This window comes from Somniosus microcephalus, chromosome 8 (genome assembly GCF_052327205.1).
Source record: "Somniosus microcephalus isolate GS21.2 chromosome 8, FLI_Smic_1.0, whole genome shotgun sequence".
NCBI classification, from domain to species: Eukaryota; Metazoa; Chordata; class Chondrichthyes; order Squaliformes; family Somniosidae; genus Somniosus; species Somniosus microcephalus.
This window is the reverse complement of record NC_140994.1, coordinates 6,628,784-6,654,699: the sequence shown is the minus strand read 5'-3', so window position 1 is coordinate 6,654,699 and position 25,916 is coordinate 6,628,784. Positions and strand designations below refer to the sequence as shown.

The following is a 25,916-nucleotide window of genomic DNA, read 5'->3' as shown; positions in this document are numbered from 1 at the left end:
CCTTTGCTGAATTTAAAATCCTCCTAATCATCAGGCTTACTGCTCTTTTTGGCAACATTATAAGCCTCTTCCTTTGATCTAATACTCTTTAACTTCTCTTGTTAGCCATGGTTGGACCACTTTTCCTGTGGGATTTTTGTGCCTTAAAGGAATGTATATTTGTTGTAAATTATGAATTAATTCTTTAAATGTTAGCCATTGCTTGTCTACCATCATACCTTTGAATGTAGTTTCCCAATCTACCTTTGCCAGCTCGTCCCTCGTACCTATGTAGTTTGCTTTGTTTAGATTGAAGACCCTAGTTTCGGACTTAACTAAATCACTTTCAAACTCAATATAAAATGTTATCATATTATGGTCACTCTTCCCTAAAAGCCCCTTTACTACAAGGTTATTAATTAATCCTTTCTCGTTGCACATTACTAGATCTAAAATAGCCTGTTCTCTAGTTGGTTCCCCTACATACTGATCTAGAAAACTATCTTGTACACATTCCATGAATTTGTCCTCCACGCTATTACTGCAAATTTGGTTTGCCCAGTCTATATGTAGATTAAAGTCCCCCATGATCACTGTATTACCCTTGTTACATGCGCCTCTAATTTCCTGATTTATACTCTGCCCTACGTTACAACTACTGTTTGAGGCCTATAAACAACTCCCACCAATGTTTCCTGCCCCTTGCTGTTTCTTCGCTCCACCCAAACTGATTCTACTTCTTGATTTTCGGAGCTAAGATCCTTTCTCTCTACTGTCTTTATCCCACCCTTTATTATCAGGGCTACCCCTCCTCCTTTTCCATTTTGCCTGTCTCTTCTAAAAGTTAAGTATCGTGGAATATTTAGTTCCCAACCTTGGCCACTTTGCAACCACGTCTCTGTTATGGCTATTAGATCAAACCTGTTCATTTCTATCTGCGCTATTAATTCATCCATTTTGTTGCGAATGCTTCGCGCATTCAGATATCATGCCTTTCGCTTTGACTTATTTCTATTTTTCCCTGATGCCACCTTAGTCACTGATGCCCTATTACCTTTGTTACTCTCGCTGCCCTTTCCTGACCCACTCTGCTTATTTTTACCCAAAACTCTACTCTGCTCTAGAGCCTTGACATTTCTCTCACTGCTTTTAAATTTACTCTTTCCTGAATCCTCCCACCCCCCCCCTTCATTAGTTTAAAGCCCTGTTTACTGCCCTAGTTATTCGATTCACCAGGACACCGGTCCCAACCCGGTTTAAGTGGAGCCCGTCCCAACGGAACAGCTCCCTCTTTCCCCATTACTGGCGCCAGTGCCCCATGAACCGAACCCCCAGCCTCCCACACCACTCTTTCAGCCATGCATTTAACCCTCTAATCGGTTTGTCCCTTTCCTCCCTAGGTTGCTCGCAGCAGGTGTCCTGCAGGAAAGTTCAGTATAAACAGTCCCTGATCCCAAGGGGAATTGAGCAAAGCCCCAGAATATTGACGAATCCTCGACTTGTACCTTTGGCTCATGGTTCAAAGAGCCATTTTTCAGCTGCAACAACAACTTGTATTTATATAGCGCCTTTAACGTAGTAAAACGTCCCAAGGTGCTTCACAGCAGTGTTACAAGACAAAAAATTTGACAACGATCCACATAAGGATAAATTAGGGCAGGTGACCAAAAGCTTGCTCAAACAGGTAGGTTTTAAGGAGCATCTTAAAGGAGGAAAGAGGTAACGAGGCGGACAGGTTTAGGGAGGGAATTCCAGAGCTTAGGGCCTCGGCAACAGAAGGCACGGCCACCAACGGTTGAGCAGGGATCCTCAAGAGGGCAGAATTGGAGGAGCGCAGATATCTCGGGGGTTGTGGGGCTGGAGGAGGTTACAGAGATAGGGAGGGGCGAGGCCATGGAGGGATTTGAAAACAAGGATGAAAATATTGAAATCGAGGTGTTGCTTAACAGGGAGCCAATGTAGGTCAGCGAGCACAGGGGTGATGGGCGAACGGGACTTGGTGTGAGTTAGGACACGGGCAACCGAGTTTTGGATGACCTCAAGTTTAGGTAGGGTAGAATGTGGGAGGCCAGCCAAGAGTGCATTGGAATAGTCAAGTCTAGAGGTAACAAAGGCATGGATGAGGGTTTCATCAGCAGATGAGCTGAGGCAAGGGCAGAGACGGGCGATGTTATGGAGGTGGAAGTAGGTGGTCTTAGCTATGCTGCGGATATGTGGTTGGAAGCTCATTTCAGGGTCAAATATGACACCCATAAGAACATAGAAACATAGAAGATAGGAGCAGGAGTAGGCCATTCGGCCCCTCGAGCCTGCTCCGCCATTCAATGCGATCATGGCTGATCATCCAAACTCAGTACCCTGTCCCTGCCTTCTCCCCATATCCCTTGATCCCTTTAGCCTTAAGAAATATATCCAACTCCTTCTTGAATATATTTAATGAACTGGCCTCCACCGCCTTCTGTGGTAGAGAGTTCCACAGGTTCACCACTCTCTGGGTGAAGAAATTCCTCCTCATTTCTGTCCTAAATGGCCTACCCTTTATCCTTAGACTGTGACCCCTGGTTCTGGACTCCCCGAACCATCGAGAACATCCTTCCTGCATCTAGTCTGTCCAGTCCTGTCAGAATTTTATAAGTTTCAATGAGATCCCCTCTCATTCTTCTAAACTCTAGCGAGTACAAGCCCAATCGACCCAATCTCTCCTCATACGTCATTCTTGCCATCCCAGGTATCAGCCTAGTGAATCTTCGCTGAACTCCTTCCATGGCAAGAACATCCTTCCTCAGATAAGGTGACCAAAACTGCACACAATATTCAAGATGTGATCTCACCAAGGCCCTGTACAACTGCAGCAAGACATCCTTGTTCCTGTACTCAAACCCTCTCGCTACGAAGGCCAACATACCATTTGCCTTCTTAACCACCTGCTGCACCTGCATGCTTACCTTCAGCGACTGGTGCACAAGGACACTCAGGTCTCGTTGCACTTCCCCTTCTCCCAATCTATTGCCATTTAGATAATAATCTGCCTTCCTGTTTTTGCCACCAAAGTGGACAACCTCACATTTATCCACGTTATATTGCATCTGCCATGCTTCTGCCCAATCACCCAAAATGTCCAAATCATCCTGGAGTTTCTCGACATCCTCCTCACAGCACACACGCCCACCCAGCTTTGTGTCATCTGCAAATTTGGAGATATATCATAACATAAGAACATAAGAAATAGGAGCAGGAGTAGGCCATTCGGCCCCTCAAGCCTGCTCCGCCTTTCAATACGATTATGGCTGATCTATCCTTGGCCTCAACTCCACTTCCCTGCCCACTCCCCATAACCCTCGACTTCCCTGTAGCTCAAATATCTGTCTACCTCCGCCTTGAATATATTCACTGACACATCCTCCACAGCTCTCTGGGGAAGAGAATTCCCAAGATTTATGACCCTCTGAGAGAAGAAATTCCTCCTCATCTCCGTCTTAAATGGGTGACCCCTTACCCTGAAACTATGCCCCCTAGTTCTAGATTTCCCCACGAGGGGAAACATCCTCTCTGCATCTACCCTGTCAATCCCCCTCAGAATCGTTTATGTTTCAATAAGATCACCTCTCATTCTTCTAAACTCCAATGAGTATAGGCCCAACCTGCTCAACCTTTCTTCATAAGACAACCCTAGAGGAGTATAAAAAATGCAGGGGCATACTTAAAAAAGAAATTAGGAGGGCGAGGAGGGGCCATGAAATAACACTGGCGAGCAAAATAAAGGAAAATCCTAAGATGTTTTATAAGTATATTAAGGGCAAGAGGATAACCAGGGAAAGGGTAGGGCCCATTAGGGACCAAAGTGGCAATCTGTGTGTAGAGCCAGATGATGTAGGCGGGGTTTTAAATGAATTTTTTGCATCTGTGTTCACTATGGAGAAAGACGATGCAGACATAGAAATCGGGCAAGGGGGCTGTGACATACTTGAACATATTAGCATCGAGAGGGAGGAGGTGCTAGCGGTTTTAGCAGGCCAAAAAGTGGATAAATCCCCAGGCCCAGACGAGATGTATCCCAGGCTGCTGTGGGAGGCAAAGGAGGAGATTGCAGGGGCTCTGACACAAATTTTCAGAACCTCTCTGGCCACAGGGGATGTACCAGAGGACTGGAGAACAGCTAACGTAGTACCATTATTCAAGAAGGGTAGCAGGGATAAACCAGGGAATTACAGGCCAGTGAGCCTAACATCTGTGGTAGGGAAATTATTGGAAAAAATTCTGAGGGACAAAATTAGTCTCCACTTGGAGAGGCAAGGATTAATCGGGGATAGTCAGCATGGCTTTGTCAAGGGTAAATCATGTCTGACAAATCTGATTGAATTTTTCGAGGGGGTGACTAGGGGGGTGGATGAGGGAAATGCTGTGGATGTGGTTTACATGGACTTCAGTAAAGCTTTTGACAAAGTCCCGCATAGGAGACTGGTCAAGAAGGTAAGAGCCCATGGGATCCAGGGTGCCTTGGCGCGTTGGATCATAAACTGGCTGAGTGGCAGGAGGCAGAGGGTGATGGTCGAGGGTTGCTTTTGTGACTGGAAGCCTGTGTCCAGTGGGGTACCTCAGGGATCGGTGCTGGGTCCCTTGTTGTTTGTGATCTACATAAATGATTTGGATGAGAATGTAAAAGGTATGATCAGTAAGTTCGCAGATGACACGAAAATTGGTGGGGTGGTAAATTGTGAGGAGGAAAGCCTCAGGCTACAGGACGATATAAATGGGTTGGTCAGATGGGCGGAAAAGTGGCAAATGGAATTTAACCCTGAAAAGTGCGAGGTGATGCATTTTGGACGGACAAATAAGGCAAGGGAATACACAATGAGTGGTAGGACCCTAGGAAGTACAGAGGGTCAGAGGGACCTTGGTGTACATGTACATAGATCCCTGAAGGCAGCGGAACAGGTAGATAAGGTGGTTAAAAAGGCATATGGGATACTTGCCTTCATTAGCCGAGGCATAGAATATAAGAGCAGGGAGGTTATGATGGAGCTGTACAAAACGCTGGTGAGGCCACAGCTGGAGTACTGTGTGCAGTTCTGGTCGCCTCACTATAGGAAGGATGTGATTGCTTTGGAGAGGGTGCAGAGAAGATTCACCAGGATGTTACCTGGGATGGAGCGCCTCAGCTATGAAGAGAGGCTGGACAGGCTGGGGTTGTTTTCCTTGGAGCAAAGAAGGCTGAGGGGGGACCTGATTGAGGTGTACAAAATGATGAGGGGCATAGATAGGGTAGACAAAGAGGAACTTTTCCCCTTAGTAGGGGGGTCAATAACAAGGGGGCATAGATTCAGGGTAAGGGGCAGGAGATTTAGAGGGGATTTGAGGAGGAACTTTTTCACCCAGAGGGTGGTTGGAATGTGGAACTCAATGCCTGAAAGGGTGGTAGAGGCAGGAACCCTCACAACATTCAAGAAGCATTTGGATGAGCACTTGAAATGCCATTGCATACAAGGCTATGGACCAAATGCTGGAAAATGGGATTAGACTGGACAGGGATGGATGGGCGGCGCAGACACGATGGGCCGAAGGGCCTCTTTCTGTGCTGTAAAACTCTATGACTCTATGACTCTATGAACCCCTTCATCTCCGGAATCAACCTCGTGAACCTTCTCTGAACTGCCTCCAATGTAAGTATATCCCTCCTTAAATAAGGAGACCAAAACTGTACGCAGTACTCCAGGTGTGGTCTCACCAACACCCTGTACAGGTGTAACAGGACTTCCCTACTTTTATACTCCATCCCTCCTTGCAATAAAGGCCAACATTCCATTTGCCTTCCTAATTACTTGCTGTACCTGCATGCTAACTTTTTGTGTTTCATGTACTAGGACACCCAGATCCCTCTGTACCGCAGCATTCTGTACTCTCTCTCCATTTAAATAATAATTTGCTTTTCTATTCTTCCTACCAAAGTGGATAACCTCACATTTTCCCACATTATACTCCATCTGTCAAATTCTTGCCCACTCACTGAGCCTGTCTATATCCCTTTGCAGACTCTGTGTCCTCGTGTCCTCCTCACAACTTGCTTTCCCACCTATCTTTGTATCATCAGCAAATTTGGCTACAGTACGCTCGGTCCCTTCATCCAAGTCATTAATATAGATTGTAAATAGTTGAGGCCCCAGCACTGATCCCTGTGGCACCCCACTAGTTACAGTTTGACCCATTTATCCCAACTCTGTTTTCTGTTAGTTAGCCAATCCTCTATCCATGATAATATATTACCCCCAACCCCGTGACCAAGTTTGCGAACAGTGTGGTTGTGGGGCTGGAGGATGTTACGGAGATAGAGAGGATCGAGGCTATGGAGGGAATTGAACACAAGGATGAGAATTTTAAACTTGAGGTGTTGGTGGACCGGGAGCCAATGTGGGTCAGCGAGCACAGAGGGTGATGGGTGAACGGGACTGGGTGTGAGTTAGGACACGGGGCAGTGAGCACAGGGGGTGATGGGTGAACGGGACTTGGTGTGAGTTAGGACACGGGGCAGTGAGCACAGGGGGTGATGGGTGAACGGGACTGGGTGTGAGTTAGGACACGGGGCAGTGAGCACAGGGGGTGATGGGTGAACGGGACTTGGTGTGAGTTAGGACACGGGGCAGTGAGCACAGGGGGTGATGGGTGAACGGGACTGGGTGTGAGTTAGGACACGGGGCAGTGAGCACAGGGGGTGATGGGTGAACGGGACTGGGTGTGAGTTAGGACACGGGGCAGTGAGCACAGGGGGTGATGGGTGAACGGGACTGGGTGTGAGTTAGGAGATGGGCGGCTGAGAATTGGATGAGCTGAAGTTTACAGAGGATGGGAGGCCGGGCGGGAGAGCATTGGACCATCAGGGGGACATTGGCTCATGAAGAGCATCACAACCACATCTGAGCCTGTCCTCGCCAGATGATCACACACAGTGGGATGTCACCAGATAATAACTGGCAGCTGGATCCTTGGTTGGTTTCCCTCCACCTCCCGATCCTAGCGAAGGGGCAGTGTATCTGAATATTGCATTCCTACTGGTGCACGAGCCGAGATGAACTAACTCAGCTCTGATCAGCGATCGAACCCGAGACCTGTTTGGCCAACGTCAAGTCCTCAACCAACACCACCAAGAACAGATTAGCTGATCATTTATCCCGTCACTGTTTGTGAGAGCTTGTTGTGCGTGAATTGGCTGCCGCGTTTGCCTTGAAAACAGCAGCGACTACACTTCCTAGGATCGTAGATTGATACAGCACAGAAGGAGGCCATTCGGCCCATCGTGCCTGTGCCAGCTCTTTGAAAGAGCTCTCCAGTCAGTCCCACTCCCCCTGATCTTTCCCCACAGCCCTGCAAATATCTCTCTTTTCAATTATTTATCCAATTCCCTTTTGAAAGTTTCTGTTGAATCGGCTCCCACCGCCCTTTCAGGCCGAGTATTCCAGCTCAATTCTGGAATGCGCCGCCTGAAAGGGTGGTTGTAGGGATTGCAAAATTTCCCCTATTTCCATGAAAATTGAAAAATATTGGTCCACATCACGGACGAAGAATTGCGTGACCTGAATTGTCTCAACATCAGGACTTTAAGATTAACATGGTACCCTTTGAGTTTTGAACTGTGCAAATTGCAGAGGGGTCTGAAAAGAACGTGGACAACACAGGAGTCGAGGAATTCTGTGGAAAATATTTACACACCTTGAGACAGTACTTTATTAATAAAATCGTTACCTGGAGTTTGGGCAATCACAAAAGGTTTTAAAATGGCCACAGAAAGCATGGCAAAAGGAGCAGCAAGCAGCTCGAGTTGCCTGTGTGTAAAAAAAGTGGGAGGATGCAGTGGCTGTGAGTCAGACCTACCAATCAAAGGGAGGTTCCCTTCAGAAGCACTTGAAGTTGTTTATTTACTTAAGCAATTGCCCACTTGATTTGTAACTGCTATGTTTACACAGCCATTCAGAGCTCCCTCACAGACAATGAGAGACTGAAACCCTGAAATGGACTTTTGATCTGCAACTGTTTAAGAACTGAATGGGTTTAAATCACCTATTATTGGACAATAGGGCTGTTGCATTCCCTTTGTTTCAGCCCAGGTAAACTCCGGATGTGGGCGGGAACATTTCGGCCCCACAGTGCAGACACACTAACCCAGTCCAACCACTTTGTGTTAGCCAATCACAGCTTTTCTCTTGTGAATTGGAACTTTTTGGGCGCGAATTTTCCAGACAGGCAAACAGCAGAGGGGGGGAGGGGGCTCACAAGGTATATATGATAGCTCCTGAGGAGCTATCGCTCTTTTTACTTCCTGGGACCACAGGTGAGCCTCTCTCTCTCTCTCTCTCTCTCTCTCACTTCGCTGGACCACATGTGAGCAGAGTTTCTGACTTCAGCAAAGTAACCTAGTAAGGAGTTGGGGGATGGTAATTAAGGGGATATTGCTAAGATTGTTTAATCAACATTGTAGTCACTTACCCCTCATTTTTACCGTCTGCATTCCCCCATTTAAGCAATTTTACTTAATTACTGTGTTCGTGTGGTATAGTTTGATATTTGATTATAGTTTCTTGTAGTTAATAAAACTTGATTTTTCTCTCATCCAAACCACGTGTCCATTTTAATATCATTAATTATAAGCCCTGCAGTCAGAGGTGGAAGGAGGGGCAGCGATTCGAAACCGCTGTTTTAAACTTGGTTTATTTGGAATTGGTCAGAGTGCGGACAAAGGCTGCAGACCAGGTGAATTACCTTAAATCAGTTAAAAGAAGCCCCCCCCCCTTACATGGTGGCAGCAGATTCACCAATAGTTCAATAGTTCATTACAACTCGCTGCGTGAAAAATGTTTCCTCATCTCCCCTCTGGTTCTTCTGCTAGTCACCTTCAATCTGTGTCCTCTGGTCACCGACCCTCCTGCCACTGGAAACAATTTCTCCTTATTTACTCTCATCGAAACCATTCATCATTTCGAACACCTCCATCAAATCTCCCCTTAACCTTCTCTAAGGTGAACAACCCCAGCTTCTCCAGTCTCTCCACGTAACTGAAGTCCCTCATCCCTGGAACCATTCCAGTAAATCTCCTCTGCACCCTCTCCAAGGCCTCGACATCCTTCCTAAAGTGCGGTGCCCAGAATTGAACACAATACTCCAGCTGGGGCCAAAGTACTTCATTGGCTGTAAAGCGCTTTGGGACGTCCTGAGGTCATAAAAGGCGCTGGAGAAATGCCAGTCTTTCTCTCCCGTTCAGCGTGTTCATTGTGGGATGTGTAAGGCGACAAGTGAGCCTTCGCGAGAGAGAGAGAGAGAGCTGTCGATGCCTGTTAAATAACGACGTGATTAATCGTGCCATGTAAAGAGTGAAAAGTGAGTTACCTGGAACAGCAATGAGATCGTTATCCCAGCACAGCAAAATCCCATAAAGCTGAATCCACCAATCAGAAGCGGACGCCTCCCCACCCTCTCGATAGTTAAGCTCTGAATAATGAAGCAGAACAAAAAAAAAAAGTCAGACGGCCCAACGCAGGAGTGGGACCTCACCTCACACCCAGTTACCAGGAAAAGCCCAGCAATCTGGGCTGTGGAATGCCCGCTCTTTTCAGGCACTACACGGCCTCCTCAGTCCCCCAAAGATCCCCAACCTCCAGGCCCCTATCCCACAGGTCAGCTGACGCTACCCTCTTCCCCCATCCTGGAACGCTCCCCCCGAGATTACTCCCCCCCCCCCCCCACCTTTCGAGGTATTGGAATGAGGTCCGAGACCCAATATCCACGGCTCCTAAGCCCTCGCCAAAATTGGGCCCTCTCGAATCTGTAGACCTTCAGCTTCAAAAGGAGCGAATGAGAGGGGACCGTTGCGGAAAGATAACAAAGATCCCGGGGGGTGGGGAGAGAGGGTTAATCCCGAACACTGATTCAAGCCAAACCACTGCTGCAGGACAAGCAAGCACAGAGTCAAACTCGTAAAAGGCAAATTCAGGGTTTCTTCACACAGAGAGCCATCATCACCTGGATTGGGCAGTGGAGGCAAAAACATTCATTGTGATGGGAAGTTGTAGGCTAGATGGGCTGTAGGGTTCTCAAAATTCCCACATTCCCCAAAGTTATTAACAAAGGGACCCTGAAGGACAAGTTATTAATAAGGGTACCCTAAAAAAAATGGCTTTTGGACCTTGTGGCAAAAACCTGCAAGATTGAAAGCAGGATCCTGCAAAATAGCAGGTCAAGTTCAAAAAGGCTTTGAAAAACCTGACATGCCTGGGCCTGTGGGAGACTTATTATTTTGAAGCCAGACAACTAGACGATACAGAATACGCATTCTTCATTTTGAAACAAATCAACTCAGGAAAGACTTAATCTTGAACCCATCAAACCTTTGCATAAATAATCACTTACAGTTTAAACTGGCTACCAAGCCAGGAAGATACCGATTTACATTATGCATAACAAATACCGAGACATTAAAGACCATTTAGCAATGGGGCAGCCACCCAAAAGGCAGTTAAGGTGAATGGCCATAATCACTTTAACGAGCCCGCCAAAAATCGGACAAAGAACTAGCCATGATTTGGCGCGCAGATAACAAACCTCCAAAAGAGTATAATTGTAGGCCCACCGGTAACCGAGCAAAGAGACGGCTGCTACGGAGAAGACACTGCGGGAAGAATGGGCATTGGGGACAAGCAGGCGCACGCTCAGGTCCAGGTTACTCGAAACTCAAAGAAGCAGCACGGAACATCGCGGCGAGGAGGCACGGTGGGGCAGACTCGACTGAAGACGACTAGGCCACAACCGCAGCCTTACACGAGGAACGACCACGAGCACCGCGGTAACAAAGGGCCGGGTAAACCATACCTTCAGATCATTACCACTGCACAGGTAATGATCTAGGTCACCGCGACCGAGCCGACACCGAAGACCGCCAACCGCACCCCAACCGCAACAAAACTCGACGACCAGAACACCACCAGAAGAACAAAACCCGAAGTTTTCCACTCTACAAGATAAAGTGCCCAACAAAGACTTTACTCCCTATCTCTAATGGAGAAAAGAGGGTATTTTACTCAGACAAATCCACCACCGCGCCCTGGGACCACGTGGCGACGGCAGGCCCCAAAGGACACAAAGAGCGAACCCCAAAACCGCAACCGGCTTAATCGACAGGATTCGACCTGTCAAGAAACCCTTATTGGTGAGCATAATCCCTGGCCCCTTATAGCACAATCTAGTTAGATATTGGGGGTGGGACAAGAATAGGGGGATTATTAATGTGATTTTTCCCTCATTGTGCCGTGTGTTCCCCATTATTAAGTGTATTTTTTTACATGCCTGTAACTATTCCAGTAATTTTCAGTGTTGCAATATTATTGTGCCTTTAATAAAATACAGTTTTCTTGCACCAAACCAGTTGTCTACTCCAATTTGTATCGCAGCCTGTACCTAAGTCCGGAGTCTAGAACCACAGGGGTGTGGGAGCGATTCGAACCGCTCAAAAACAGTCAGGGGCAAGCTGACTGCGTACACCAAAACCCCTACAGGGCCGAATGATCCCCCTCATCTGCACCTATCTTTGTTGATGAGTTTGGAATAGCAGGTCTCAAAGTAAAGTATTTACAGCACAGAAACCCAACTGGTCCGTGCCGGTGTTTCTGCTCCACACCAGCCTCCTCCCACCCCCCCTTCCTCTCACCCCATCACCACATCCTTCTATTCCTTTCTCCCTCGTGTGTTTATCCAGCTTCCCCTTAAATCCATCTATACTATTCGCCTCAACCACTCCCTGTGGTAGCGAATTCCACATTCTCACCACTCTCTGGCTAAAGAAGTTTCTCCTGAATTCCCAATTGGATTTATTAGTGACTGTCTTCGATTGATGGCCCCTAGTTCTGGTCTCCCCCACAAGTGGAAAATAAAACTCACTCTTTCAGCACTTCCTACATTCAGAGTGGCTGCAAACTGCACTGCTGAGCAATTTCCCCCTCACAATAAAGGCGAACAGTTTGGTTAGAACAAGTCCCGTGTCCCACTGCACTTTCAGGGTAACCTCTTGTCTTCACACGTCCTAAAGCCAGCCTACATTCAGGGCTGATTTTGAGCGGTCAGTTTCTCTGAAGCTGTTGAATACATTTTGCCAAAGTGTCCAGCTTGGTTTCTATGGCAGCCTGTCGCCGGCAACGCCGGATTATACACGAGGGGTCATTCTGTTCCCAGTCTGCATCCCGACAAGACAGTAACATCATTCGCCCCCTTGCTCTGATTCACGCACCCGTCCAAGGATCAGAGTCTTGCAAATATACGGTTTCAGAAAAATGGATACCCGGGAGTGAGTTACAGGCTGGAATCTAATCAAGGAGTTCGGGGGGTTTATATATAGAATAACAGATACCCGGGAGTGAGTTACAGGCTGGAATCTAATCGAGGGGTTTGGGTATAGAATAACAGATACCCGGGAGTGAGTTACAGGCTGGAATCTAATCGTGGGGGTTTATATATAGAATAACAGATACCTGGGAGTGAGTTACAGGCTGGAATCTAATCAAGGAGTTCGGGGGGGTTTATATATAGAATAACAGATACCCGGGAGTGAGTTACAGGCTGGAATCTAATCGAGGGGTTCGGGGGGTTTATATATAGAATAACAGATACCCGGGAGTGAGTTACAGGCTGGAATCTAATCATGGGGGTTCGGGGGGGTTTATATATAGAATAACAGATACCCGGGAGTGAGTTACAGGCTGGATTCTAATCGAGGGGTTCGGGGGGTTTATGCTATTGTGGTGAGAAATATTACGTCCTGGTGTTGATGATGAATAAGGTTCGATGATCTCGGTGAGTCAATTAATGCTCAGGTTAAAGTCGCTCCCTCCTCGTCCCTTTCCACTCACTCTGGGTAGGGCCGGTGATGTGACATAGAATCTCACAGCACAGAAGGAGGCCATTCGGCCCATCGTGTCTGTGGCGGCTCTTTGTCAGAGCTCTCCAATCAGTCCCACTCTCCCTGCTCTTTCCCCAAAGCCCTGTAATTTTTTCCCCTTCCAGTATTTATCCAATTCCCTTTTGAAAGTTACTATTGAATCTGCTCCCACCGCCCTTTCAGGCAGCGCGTTCCAGATCACAACAACTCGCTGTAAATAAAAATCCTTCTCATCTCCTCCTCTGGTTCTTTATCCTATTAATTTAAATCTGTGTCCTCTGGTCACCGACCCTTCCGCCAGTAGAAACAGTTTCTCCCAATGATTTTGAACGCGTCTATTAAATCTCCCCTTAACCTTCACTGCTCTAAGGAGAACAACCCCAGCTTCTCCAGTCTCTCCACATAACTGGAGTCCCTCATCCCTGGTACCATTCTAGTAAACATCCCAAACATAGCTCGAACCTTCTAACAGACCCCCCGCAGTCCGTGCAGAATGAGTTCCACTGGCGGGGGGTGAAGGCAAACGAGGGAAGGACAGTTTAACAAATGGCTGTAATTTTATAACCCATCCTTCCAGCTCCACTGGGTAATATTGGCTCCATCACCCAGGGCCAATATCGATGACAGCACTGTGAGTTTCCTTGAGTAACTGTGTGTGGTTGGGGTTAAAGTTCTCGTGTGCTGCTAGGAAGGGTCTTATAACTGCCAGCTCATCAGGGCTGGAGTCAGAGCTCGTTCTGTGAGAGAGGATTCATTCCCAAATCTACACCATGTTCTGTTTATTAAAGGAAAAATGCACCAAGATATTTCACCCCTGGGATCAAAAACACCAGCATTAGTCTCCTTAATTGTCAAAAATCTTATTCAGTGTTATATAGCGTGGGTCAGGCTCCACTTAAAATAGTGGAGAGCAGCTCGCTGAATAAATTCTGCTGTTAGGAGAAGTAATGATCAGGGAGACACAGAATCCTCTCCTCGCACATTAGTTGCTGCACATCCTTCGTGGGCTTATTGTGGAGCAAGAAGAAATAATCCAACTGAGAAACTGGAGAGAAAGATCGTGGGGTGGGGAGGAAGGAGAGAGACAGAGAGAGGGAGGGAGAGAGAGTGAGAGAGAGGGGGGAAGAGAGAAAAAATTAGAGGAGAGCGAGAAAGCAAGAGAGAGAAAAAGGAGAAAAAGAGAAAAGAGAGAGGGAGAAATAGAGAGAGCGAGAAAAAGAGAGCGGGAGAAAGAGAGAAAAAGTGAGAGAAAGAAGAGAGAGGGAAAAAAAGAGAGGGAGAAAAAGGAGAGGGAGAAAGAGAGGGAGAAAAAGAGAGAGGGAAAAAGATGGAGAAAAAGGAGAGAAAGAGAAATAGTGAGAGGCAGAAAAAGAGAATGAGAGAGAAATAGAGAGGAAACGAGAGAGAGAGAGAGGGAGAAAGAGAAGAGTCTCAGCGCCTCCGGCAGGCTTGTTTTGGTATTGCCACGGGCTGCACCAGATCGACAAGTCAGGAGGTGGCAGTGTGAGCAGGGCTCTCGCTGGGTAACACAGCGCCCGATCTGTCCCCGGCTCCCACAGGTAGTGGGGCAAAGGTCCAGAATGTTAACCCAATCTCAGCGCTCACAGCTCTGACCAGCTGCACTCACAGGGCGACCAGCGGTGCCTCATAACCCCGACCATTTCTCAAGTGGATGTTTAGAGAGTGGGTGAAACTATCGGAATTGTTTTTGTCAGCTGGGAAACCAATCGACGCCTTTAAGCATCTCCAAACCAGGCAACTGATAATTCCACCCATCTCTGACATCTCCTCGAGCCTGACAACCCTCCATCAATACCTCAATCATAAAATTCTCATCCTTGGTTTCAAATCTCTCCACGGCCTCGCCCCTCCCTCTCTCTGTAACCTCCTCCAGCCCCACAACCCTCTGAGATCTCCGCGCTCCTCCAATTCTGGCCTCGTGTCCATCCCCCACGTCCATCGCTCCACCATTGGTGGCCGTGCCTTCAGCTGCCTGGGCCCCGAGCTCTGCAATTCCCTCCCTAAACCTCTCCGCCTCTCTCCTCCTTTAAAACCGACCTCTTTGACCAAACTTTTGGTCACCTGTCCCAATGTCGCCTTAAATAAAAACAGGAAATGCTGGAAACACTCAGCGGGTCAGGCAGCAGCTGTGCAGAGAGAAACAGAGTCAATGTTTCAGGTCGATGACCATCCGTCAGAACCTTAATGTCATCGATCTGAAACATTGCCGGGATTTTAGCTCGGAGGGGCGTTCCGTGCCGGGGGTGGGGGGCTGTTTAGAGGTTGGGAAACCGGGTAGTATGGGTTTACCGAACATCCGGCTGTTTATACCTCTTTAAATGTTTTCCTGTAGGTTTCCCGCCCCCAGCCAGCCTGACTGACTGAAGCGCTGTCGGCCTCTCGGGTGGGAAATCCTACAGCACAAGGCTGGTAGGTCCAGTGGAGGGGTGGGAGAGATCGTGGGGGGGAGGGGGGGAGATGGTGGTCGGGGGGGTCGGGGGGGATGGTGGTCGGGGGGAGATGGTGATCAGGCGGGATGTGGTCGGGGGGAGATGGTGGTCGGGGGGAGATGGTGGTCGGGGGGAGATGGTGGTCGGGGGGAGATGGTGGTCGGGGGGGGAGATAGTGGTCGGGGGGAGATAGTGGTCGGGGGGGGGAGATGGTGGTCGGGGGGAGATAGTGGTCGGGGGGGGGAGATGGTGGTCGGGGGGGGGAGATGGTGGTCGGGGGGAGATAGTGGTCGGGGGGAGATGGTGGTCGGGGGGAGATGGTGGTCGGGGGGGGAGATGGTGGTCGGGGGGAGATGGTGGTCGGGGGGGGGAGATGGTGGTCGGGGGGAGATAGTGGTCGGGGGGGGGAGATGGTGGTCGGGGGGAGATAGTGGTCGGGGGGAGATGGTGGTCGGGGGGAGATGGTGGTCGGGGGGGGAGATGGTGGTCGGGGGGGGAGATGGTGGTCGGGGGGAGATGGTGGTCGGGGGGAGATGGTGGTCGGGGGGGGGAGATGGTGGTCGGGGGGAGATGGTGGTCGGGGGGAGATGGTGGTCGGGGGGGGGATGGTGGTCGGGGGGAGATAGTGGTCGGGGGGAGATGGTGATCAGGGGGAGATGGTGGTCGGGGGGAGATGGTGGTCGGGGGGGGGATGGTGGTCGGCGGGGGGGAGATGGTGGTCGGGGGGAGATGGTGGTCGGGGGGAGATAGTGGTCGGGGGGAATGGTGGTCGGGGGGAGATGGTGGTCGGGGGGAGATGGTGATCGGGGGGAGATGGTGGTCGGGGGGAGATGGTGGTCGGGGGGAGATGGTGGTCGGGGGGTGATGGTGGTCGGGGGGAGATGGTGGTCGGGGGGTTGGTGGTCGGGGGGAGATGGTGGTCGGGGGGAGATGGTGGTCGGGGGGAGATGGTGGTCGGGGGGAGATGGTGATCGGGGGGAGAGATCGGGGGGAGATGGTGGTCGGGGGGAGTTGGTGGTCGGGGGGAGATGGTGGTCGGGGGGAGATGGTGGTCGGGCGGAGATGGTGGTCGGGGGGGAGATGGTGGTCGGGGGGAGATGGTGGTCGGGGGGAGATGGTGGTCGGGGGGAGATGGTGGTCGGGGGGAGATGGTGGTCGGCGGGAGATGGTGGTCGGGGGGAGTTGGTGATCGGGGGGAGATGGTGGTCGGGGGGAGTTGGTGGTCGGGGGGAGATTGTGGTCGGGGGGAGATGGTGGTCGGGGGGAGATGGTGGTCGGGCGGAGATGGTGGTCGGGGGGGAGATGGTGGTCGGGGGGAGATGGTGGTCGGGGGGAGATGGTGGTCGGGGGGAGATGGTGGTCGGGGGGAGATGGTGGTCGGGGGGAATGGTGGTCGGGGGGAGATGGTGGTCGGGGGAGATGGTGGTCGGGGGGAGATGGTGGTCGGGGGGAATGGTGGTCGGGGGGGATGGTGGTCGGGCGGAGATGGTGGTCGGGGGGAGATAGTGGTCGGGGGGGATGGTGGTCGGGGGGAGATGGTGGTCGGGTGGAGATGGTGGTCGGGGGGGATGGTGGTCGGGGGGTGATGGTGGTCGGGTGGAGATGGTGGTCGGGGGGGATGGTGGTCGGGGGGGATGGTGGTCGGGGGGAGATGGTGGTCGGGGGGAGATGGTGGTCGGGTGGAGATGGTGGTCGGGGGGGATGGTGGTCGGGGGGAGATGGTGGTCGGGTGGAGATGGTGGTCGGGGGAGATGGTGGTCGGGGGGAGATGGTGGTCGGGGGGAGATGGTGGTCGGGGGGAGATGGTGGTCGGGGGGGATGGTGGTCGGGGGGAGATGGTGGTCGGGGGGGATGGTGGTCGGGGGGAGATGGTGGTCGGGTGGAGATGGTGGTCGGGGGGAGATGGTGGTCGGGGGGAGATGGTGGTCGGGGGGAGATGGTGGTCGGGGGGAGATTGTGGTCGGGGGGAGATGGTGGTCGGGGGGGATGGTGGTCGGGCGGAGATGGTGGTCGGGCGGAGATGGTGGTCGGGGGGGATGGTGGTCGGGGGGGATGGTGGTCGGGGGGGATGGTGGTCGGGGGAGATGGTGGTCGGGGGGAGATGGTGGTCGGGGGGAGATGGTGGTCGGGGGGAGATGGTGGTCGGGGGGTGATGGTGGTCGGGGGGGGGAGATGGTGGTCGGGGGGGAGATGGTGGTCGGGGGGGGGAGATGGTGGTCGGGGGGGGGAGATGGTGGTCGGGGGGAGATGGTGGTCGGGGGGAGATGGTGGTCGGGGGGGGAGATGGTGGTCGGGGGAGATGGTGGTCGGGGGGAGATGGTGGTCGGGGGGGGGGAGATGGTGGTCGGGGGGAGATGGTGGTCGGGGGGGGGAGATGGTGGTCGGGGGGTGATGGTGGTCGGGGGAGATGGTGGTCGGGGGGAGATGGTGGTCGGGGGGGAGATGGTAGTCGGGGGGGATGGTGGTCGGGGGGGATGGTGGTCGGGGGAGATTGTGGTCAGGGGGAGATGGTGGTCGGGGGGAGATGGTGGTCGGGGGGAGATGGTGGTCGGGGGGAGATGGTGGTCGGGGGGAGATGGTGGTCGGGGGGGATGGTGGTCGGGGGGAGATGGTGGTCGGGTGGAGATGGTGGTCGGGGGGAGATGGTGGTCGGGGGGAGATGGTGGTCGGGGGGGATGGTGGTCGGGGGGAGATGGTGGTCGGGGGGGATGGTGGTCGGGGGGAGATAGTGGTCGGGGGGAGATGGTGGTCGGGGGGAGATAGTGGTCGGGGGGAGATGGTGGTCGGGGGGAGATAGTGGTCGGGGGGGATGGTGGTCGGGGGGAGATAGTGGTCGGGGGGAGATGGTGGTCGGGGGGAGATGGTGGTCGGGGGGAGATTGTGGTCGGGGGGAGATGGTGGTCGGGGGGAGATGGTGGTCGGGGGAGATGGTGGTCGGGGGGAGATGGTGGTCGGGTGGAGATGGTGGTCGGGGGGGATGGTGGTCGGGGGGAGATGGTGGTCGGGGGGGATGGTGGTCGGGGGGAGATAGTGGTCGGGGGGAGATGGTGGTCGGGGGGAGATGGTGGTCGGGGGGAGATGGTGGTCGGGTGGAGATGGTGGTCGGGGGGGATGGTGGTCGGGTGGAGATGGTGGTCGGGGGGAGATGGTGGTCGGGTGGAGATGGTGGTCGGGGGGAGATGGTGGTCGGGGGGGAGATGGTGGCGGGGGGAGATGGTGGTCGGGGGAGATGGTGGTCGGGGGGGAGATGGTGGTCGGGGGGAGATGGTGGTCGGGTGGAGATGGTGGTCGGGGGAGATGGTGGTCGGGGGGAGATGGTGGTCGGGGGGAGATGGTGGTCGGGGGGAGATGGTGGTCGGGGGGAGATGGTGGTCGGGGGGAGATGGTGGTCGGGGGGAGATTGTGGTCGGGGGGAGATGGTGGTCGGGGGGAGATGGTGGTCGGGGGGAGATTGTGGTCGGGGGGAGATGGTGGTCGGGGGGAGATGGTGGTCGGGGGGAGATGGTGGTCGGGGGGAGATTGTGGTCGGGGGGAGATGGTGGTCGGGGGGAGATGGTGGTCGGGGGGAGATGGTGGTCGGGGGGAGATGGTGGTCGGGGGGAGATGGTGGTCGGGGGGAGATGGTGGTCGGGGGGAGATGGTGGTCGGGGGGAGATGGTGGTCGGGGGGAGATGGTGGTCGGGGGGAGATGGTGGTCGGGGGGAGATGGTGGTCGGGGGAGGGGGTCGGGGGAGATGGTGGTCGGGGGGAGATGGTGGTCGGGGGGAGATGGTGGTCGGGCGGAGATGGTGGTCGGGGGGTGATGGTGGTCGGGGGGGGAGATAGTGGTCGGGGGGAGATGGTGGTCGGGGGGGAGATAGTGGTCGGGGGGAGATGGTGGTCGGGGGGTGATGGTGGTCGGGCGGAGATGGTGGTCGGGGGGTGATGGTGGTCGGGGGGAGATAGTGGTCGGGGGGAGATGGTGGTCGGGGGGGAGATGGTGGTCGGGGGGAGATGGTGGTCGGGGGGGAGATGGTGGTCGGGCGGAGATGGTGGTCGGGGGGTGATGGTGGTCGGGGGGGAGATAGTGGTCGGGGGGAGATGGTGGTCGGGGTGGGCGGAGATGGTGGTCGGGCGGAGATGGTGGTCGGGGGGGAGATGGTGGTCGGGGGGAGATGGTGGTCGGGGGAGATGGTGGTCGGGGGGAGATAGTTGGGTCGGGGGGAGAATGGTGGTCGATGGTGGTCGGGGGGAGATGGTGGTCGGGGGGTGATGGTGGTCGGGGGGTGATGGTGGTCGGGGGGAGATGGTGGTCGGGGGGAATGGTGGTCGGGCGGAGATGGTGGTCGGGGGGAATGGTGGTCGGGGGGGATGGTGGTCGGGCGGAGATGGTGGTCGGGCGGAGATGGTGGTCGGGCGGAGATGGTGGTCGGGCGGAGATGGTGGTCGGGCGGAGATGGTGGTCGGGGGGTGATGGTGGTCGGGCGGAGATGGTGGTCGGGGGGAGATGGTGGTCGGGGGGAATGGTGGTCGGGGGGGATGGTGGTCGGGCGGAGATGGTGGTCGGGCGGAGATGGTGGTCGGGCGGAGATGGTGGTCGGGCGGAGATGGTGGTCGGGGGGTGATGGTGGTCGGGCGGAGATGGTGGTCGGGGGCGATGGTGGTCGGGCGGAGATGGTGGTCGGGGGGAGATGGTGGTCGGGCGGAGATGGTGGTCGGGGGCGATGGTGGTCGGGCGGAGATGGTGGTCGGGGGGTGATGGTGGTCGGGCGGAGATGGTGGTCGGGGGCGATGGTGGTCGGGCGGAGATGGTGGTCGGGCGGAGATGGTGGTCGGGCGGAGATGGTGGTCGGGCGGAGATGGTGGTCGGGGGGGATGGTGGTCGGGGGGTGATGGTGGTCGGGGGGAGATGGTGGTCGGGGGGAGCTGGTGGTCGGGGGGAGATGGTGGTCGGGGGCGATGGTGGTCGGGGGGAGCTGGTGGTCGGGGGGCGATGGTGGTCGGGCGGAGATGGTGGTCGGGGGCGATGGTGGTCGGGGGGAGATGGTGGTCGGGGGCGATGGTGGTCGGGGGGAGATGGTGGTCGGGCGGAGATGGTGGTCGGGGGGAGATGGTGGTCGGGGGGTGATGGTGGTCGGGGGAGATGGTGGTCGGGGGAGATGGTGGTCGGGGGGGGATGGTGGTCGGGGGGAGATGGTGGTCGGGGGAGATGGTGGTCGGGGGAGATGGTGGTCGGGGGGGGATGGTGGTCGGGTGGAGATGGTGGTCGGGGGAGATGGTGGTCGGGGGAGATGGTGGTCGGGGGAGATGGTGGTCGGGGGGGGATGGTGGTCGGGTGGAGATGGTGGTCGGGGGGAGATGGTGGTCGGGGGGAGATGGTGGTCGGGCGGAGATGGTGGTCGGGCGGAGATGGTGGTCGGGGGAGATGGTGGTCGGGGGGAGATGGTGGTCGGGGAGATGGTGGTCGGGGGGGATGGTGGTCGGGTGGAGATGGTGGTCGGGGGGAGATGGTGGTCGGGGGGAGATGGTGGTCGGGCGGAGATGGTGGTCGGGGGGAGATGGTGGTCGGGGGGTGATGGTGGTCGGGGGGCGATGGTGGTCGGGCGGAGATGGTGGTCGGGGGGAGATGGTGGTCGGGGGGCGATGGTGGTCGGGGGCGATGGTGGTCGGGGGGAGATGGTGGTCGGGGGGGATGGTGGTCGGGGGGCGATGGTGGTCGGGGTGTCTGTTGGCGGGGGGCAGACAGATCGTGCGGGGGGAGTGGGGGCTTTACTGGGTAGCTTGTTGGACCTGGACGAAACATTCCTGCTCCTCCTGGCCCACAAGCAGTGCTATAAAGGCACTTACCTCATGGATTCAGCCCTTTATGCCCCCCCTGCTGAGGGAGTGCTGCACTGTCGGAGGTGCCATCTTTCAGATGTGATGTTAAACCGAGGCCCCATCTGCCCTCTCAGGTGGACGTAAAAGATCCCATGGCACTATTTGAAGAAGAGCAGGGGGGGAGTTCTCCCCGGTGTCCTGGGGCCAATATTTATCCCTCAACCAACATCACTAAAACAGATGATCTGGTCATTATCACATTGCTGTTTGTGGGAGCTTGCTGTGCGCAAATTGGCTGCTGTGTTTCCATTACAACAGTGACCACACTTCAAAAAGTACTTCATTGGCTGTAAAACGCTTTGAGACGTCCGGTGGTCGTGAAAGGCGCTATATAAATGCAAGTCTTCCTTCCTTTCTTTCTTCCACCTGCCGGGTTTCCCGAGGTCTGGGAAACCTGTCCAACTGTGGTTAAAAATAGAATCACTATTAAAATGGAGGCACGCAGCCTCATTAAAATATTTAAATGACCAACCCGCCGCCTGCGAGCACATTAGTCCGCCCTGCGTACCTCCTCTGTTAAGACCGGAAGTGGGAGGGTCCGAGATGGGTTGGGTTCATGCGAGATGGGTTGGGTTCATGTTTGAGATTTTTGAGGTTTTTTTCACTCCCCCCCCCCCCCCCCCCACCCCCCGAACCAAACCCACCCATTTTTGGGGGTTAAAATTCCCCCCTTTAACTCTGTTTCTCTCTTCACTGCTGCTGCTTGACCGGCTGAGCATTTCCAGCATTTTATCCTTTTATTTCAGATTTCCAGCTTCCCCAGTAGTTTGCGTCTGTACTTAGTCTCCTTCTTTGGCTCGCTGCCAAATCTTGGTCTCAAGTCCCTCGGTGGTGGAGGACATAATCTGTAACTTACCCCAATCAGCCCTGCGACAACCTCGATAGCCCCAGTCCCCACTGTGGTGTACTGGATGTACGGTCCCGGAATTCCAGAATTTTCAAATATCCTGTTTGTGTAGAACCAGATCTGAAAGGCAAACAGATCTGTCTGTACCTGGGACTGTTCGTAAAATAGATCTTTGGAAGAAACTTTTCTCTGAGGGAACCATCACAGCTTCCCAGTCTGATGGAGTTCATCAATAGTTAGTGTCGGTCGTGGCTCAGTGGGCAGCACTCTCGCCTCTGAGCCATGAAGGTTGTGGGTTCATAGTCCCACTCCAGAGACTGGAGCACAAAATCTAGACCGACACTCCCAGTGCAGCACTGAGGGAGTGCTGTACTGTCGGAGGTGCCGTGTTTCAGACGAGATGGTAAACTGAGGCCCCGTCTGCCCTCTTAGCTGGATGTCAAAGATCCCACAGCACTATTTCAAAGAAGTGCAGGGGGAGTTCTCCCCAGTGTCCTGGGGCCAATATTCATCATAGAATGGTTACAGCACAGAAGGAGGCCATTCGGCCCGTCGAGCCCGTGCCGGCTCTCTGCAAGAGCACCTCAGCCAGTCCCTTTCCCCGGAGCCCTGCAAATCTTTTCCTTTCAGGTACTTATCCAACTCTCTTTTGAAAGCTGTAATTGAGTCTGCCTCCACCACCCTTTCAGGCAGCGCATTCCAGATCCTAACCACTCGCTGAGTAAAAACGTTTTTCCTCATGTCACCTTTGGTTCTTCTGCCAATCACTTTAAATCTGTGTCCTCTGGTTCTCGACCCTTCCGCCAATGGGAACAGTTTCTCTCTCTACTCTGCCTAGACCCCTCATGATTTTGAACACCTCCATCAAATCTCCTCTCAACCTTCTCTGCTCCAAGGAGAACAACCCCAGCTTCTCCAGTCTATCCACGTAACTGAAGTCCCTCATTCCTGGAATCATTCTCGTAAATCTTTTCTGCACCCTCTCTAAGGCCTTCACATCCTTCCTAAAGTGCGGTGCCCAGAATTGGACACAATACTCCAGTTGAGGCCAAACCAGTGTTTTATAAAGGTTCATCATAATTTACACGCTTTTGTACTCTCGGCCTCTATTTATGAAGCCCAGGATCCCGTAAGCTTTTTTAATGCTTTCTCCACCTGCCCTGCCACCTTCAACGATTTATGCACACATACCCCCAGTCTCGCTGTTCATGCACCCCCTTTAGGATTGGACCCTTTAGTTTATATTGCCTCTCGTCATTCTTTCTAACAAAATGTATCACTTCACACTTTTCTGCGTTAAATTTCATCTGTCACGTGTCTGCCCATTTCACCAGCCTGTGTATGTCCTCTTGAAGTCCATCACTCGCCTCCTCACGGTTCACTATACTTCCAAGTTTTATATCATCTGCAAATTTTGAAATTGTGTCCTGTACACCCAAGTCCAAGTCATTAATATATATCAGGAAAAGCAGTGGTCCTAGTACTGACCCCTGGGGAACACCACTGTATACCTTCCTCCAATCCAAAAAACAACCATTCGACCCGAAACGTCAACTCAAATTTCTCTCCACGGATGTTGCCTGACCTGCTGAGTTTTTCCAGCATTTTCTGTTGTTATTTCGTTCACCACTACTCTCTGTTTCCTGTCACTTACCCAATTCTGTATCCATGCTGCCACTGTCCCTTTTATTCCATGGGCTTCAACTTTGCTGGCAAGCCTATTATGTGGCACTTTATCAAACGCCTTTTGGAAATCCATGTACACCACGTCAACCGCATTACCCTCATCAACCCTCTCTGTTACCTCATCAACAAACTTAATCAGGTTAGTTAAACACAATTTGCCTTTAACAAATCCGTGCTGGCTTTCCTTAATTAATCCACACTTGTCCAAGTGACTGTTAATTTTGTCCCGGATTACTGTTTCTAAAAGCTTCCCCACTACCGAGGTCAAACTGACTGGCCTGTAGTTGCTGGGTTTATCTTTACACCCTTTTTTGAACAAGGGTGTAACATTTGCAATTCTCCAGTCCTCTGGCACCACCCCCGTATCTAAGGAGGTTTGGAATATTATGGCCAGTACCTCCGCGATTTCCCCCCTCAATTCCCTCAGCATCCTCGGATGCATCCCATCCGCTCCTGATGACTTATCTACTTTAAGTACAGCCAGCCTTTCTAATACCACCTCTTTATCAATTCTTATCCCATCCAGTATCTCCTCTACCGCCTCCTTTACTATGTCTATGGCAGCATCTTCTTCCTTGGTGAAGACAGATGCAAAGTTCTCATTTAGTCCCTCAGTCATACCCTCTGCCTCCATGCGTAGGTCTCCTTTATGGTCCCTAATCGGCCCCACCCCTCCTCTTACTAACCTTTTACTATTTATATGCCTATAGAAGACTTTCGGATTCCCTTTTATGTTGGCTGCCATTCTATTCTCATACTCTCTGTGCCCCTCTTATTTTCTTTTTCACTTCTCCTCTGAACTTTCTATATTTAGCCTATATTTATCCCTCAACCAACATCACTTAAACAGATGATCTGGTCTTTATCACATTGCCGTTTGTGGGAGCTTGCTGTGCGCAATTTGGCTGCTGTGTTTCCTACATTACAACAGTGACTACACTTCACAAAGTACTTCATTGGCTGTAAAGTGCTTTGGGTCATCCTGAGGTTGTGAAAGGCGCTATAGAAATGCAAGTCTTTCTTTCTTTTAGCCTCTCCGCTCATCGATAATACCACCATCGCTCCCCTTCCCATCCCCACTTACCGCGTCTATCCCAGACAGCTGCATCCCAATGTTGACCACAACAATGGAGGTGAGCTGCCACCGGACCGAGCGATCGGCTATCAGCTGGTAAACCGAGATGGTTTCCAAGGAGGCCAAGGATCGCTGTTCCTCCTGCATCTCCTCGATCTCTGCCTGGACGTTGCTGTTGTACTTATTCCGATACCACGTCAGGGCTGGAGAATGGCGGGGAGGGAATGACAACACTGAGAAACCCTGTGACCATTCAACACGTCAGCTGACTTCCTCCCCTGGGCGGCACGTGACCCATTCCTTCAACCCTCTGCGGCCAGTTCAATTTTCTCAGCATCCAAAACACGAGCAAGTTCGTCGCCGCCGTTTATCGGCGACATTTGCGCAATGATTCCCCCAACACGACCCGCCTCCACTTCACCTCTGACCCCAATATGACCCGCCTCCACTTCACCTATGACCCCAATACGACCCGCCTCCACTTCACCTATGACCCAAAAAGACCCGCCTCCACTTCACCTATGACCCCAATACGACCCGCCTCCACTTCACCTCTGACCCCAACACGACCCGCCTCCACTTCACCTATGACCCCAATACGACCCGCCTCCACTTCACCTATGACCCCAACACGACCCGCCTCCACTTCACCTATGACCCCAATACGACCCGCCTCCACTTCACCTATGACCCCAACACGACCCGCCTCCACTTCACCTATGACCCCAATACGACCCGCCTCCACTTCACCTATGCCCCCAATACGACCCGCCTCCACTTCACCTATGACCCCAATACGACCCGCCTCCACTTCACCTATGACCCCAATACGACCCGCCTCCACTTCACCTATGACCCCAATACGACCCGGCTCCACTTCACCTATGACCCCAATACGACCCGCCTCCACTTCACCTATGACCCCAATACGACGCACCTCCACTTCACCTCTGATCCCAATACGACCCGGCTCCACTTCACCTATGACCCCAATACGACCCGCCTCCACTTCACCTATGACCCCAATACGACCTGCCTCCACTTCACCTCTGACCCCAATATGACCCGCCTCCACTTCACCTATGACCCCAATACGTCCCGCCTCCACTT

At 53.1% G+C, this 25,916-nt stretch overlaps 1 protein-coding gene across 1 annotated transcript in view; it reads right to left on the bottom strand.

Moving 5' to 3' along the window:
• slc2a15a (solute carrier family 2 member 15a) overlaps nucleotides 1-25,916 on the bottom strand; it is a 178,183-nt gene that overhangs the window by 23,450 nt on the left and 128,817 nt on the right. Inside the window, exons 7-9 of the mRNA XM_085994156.1 lie at nucleotides 24,816-25,009; nucleotides 22,055-22,165; nucleotides 9,352-9,453 (exon numbers count right to left, since the gene is read on the bottom strand). Of these exons, the coding sequence (XP_085850282.1) occupies nucleotides 9,352-9,453; nucleotides 22,055-22,165; nucleotides 24,816-25,009 (407 nt within the window). The remainder of the gene's footprint in view (nucleotides 1-9,351; nucleotides 9,454-22,054; nucleotides 22,166-24,815; nucleotides 25,010-25,916) is intronic.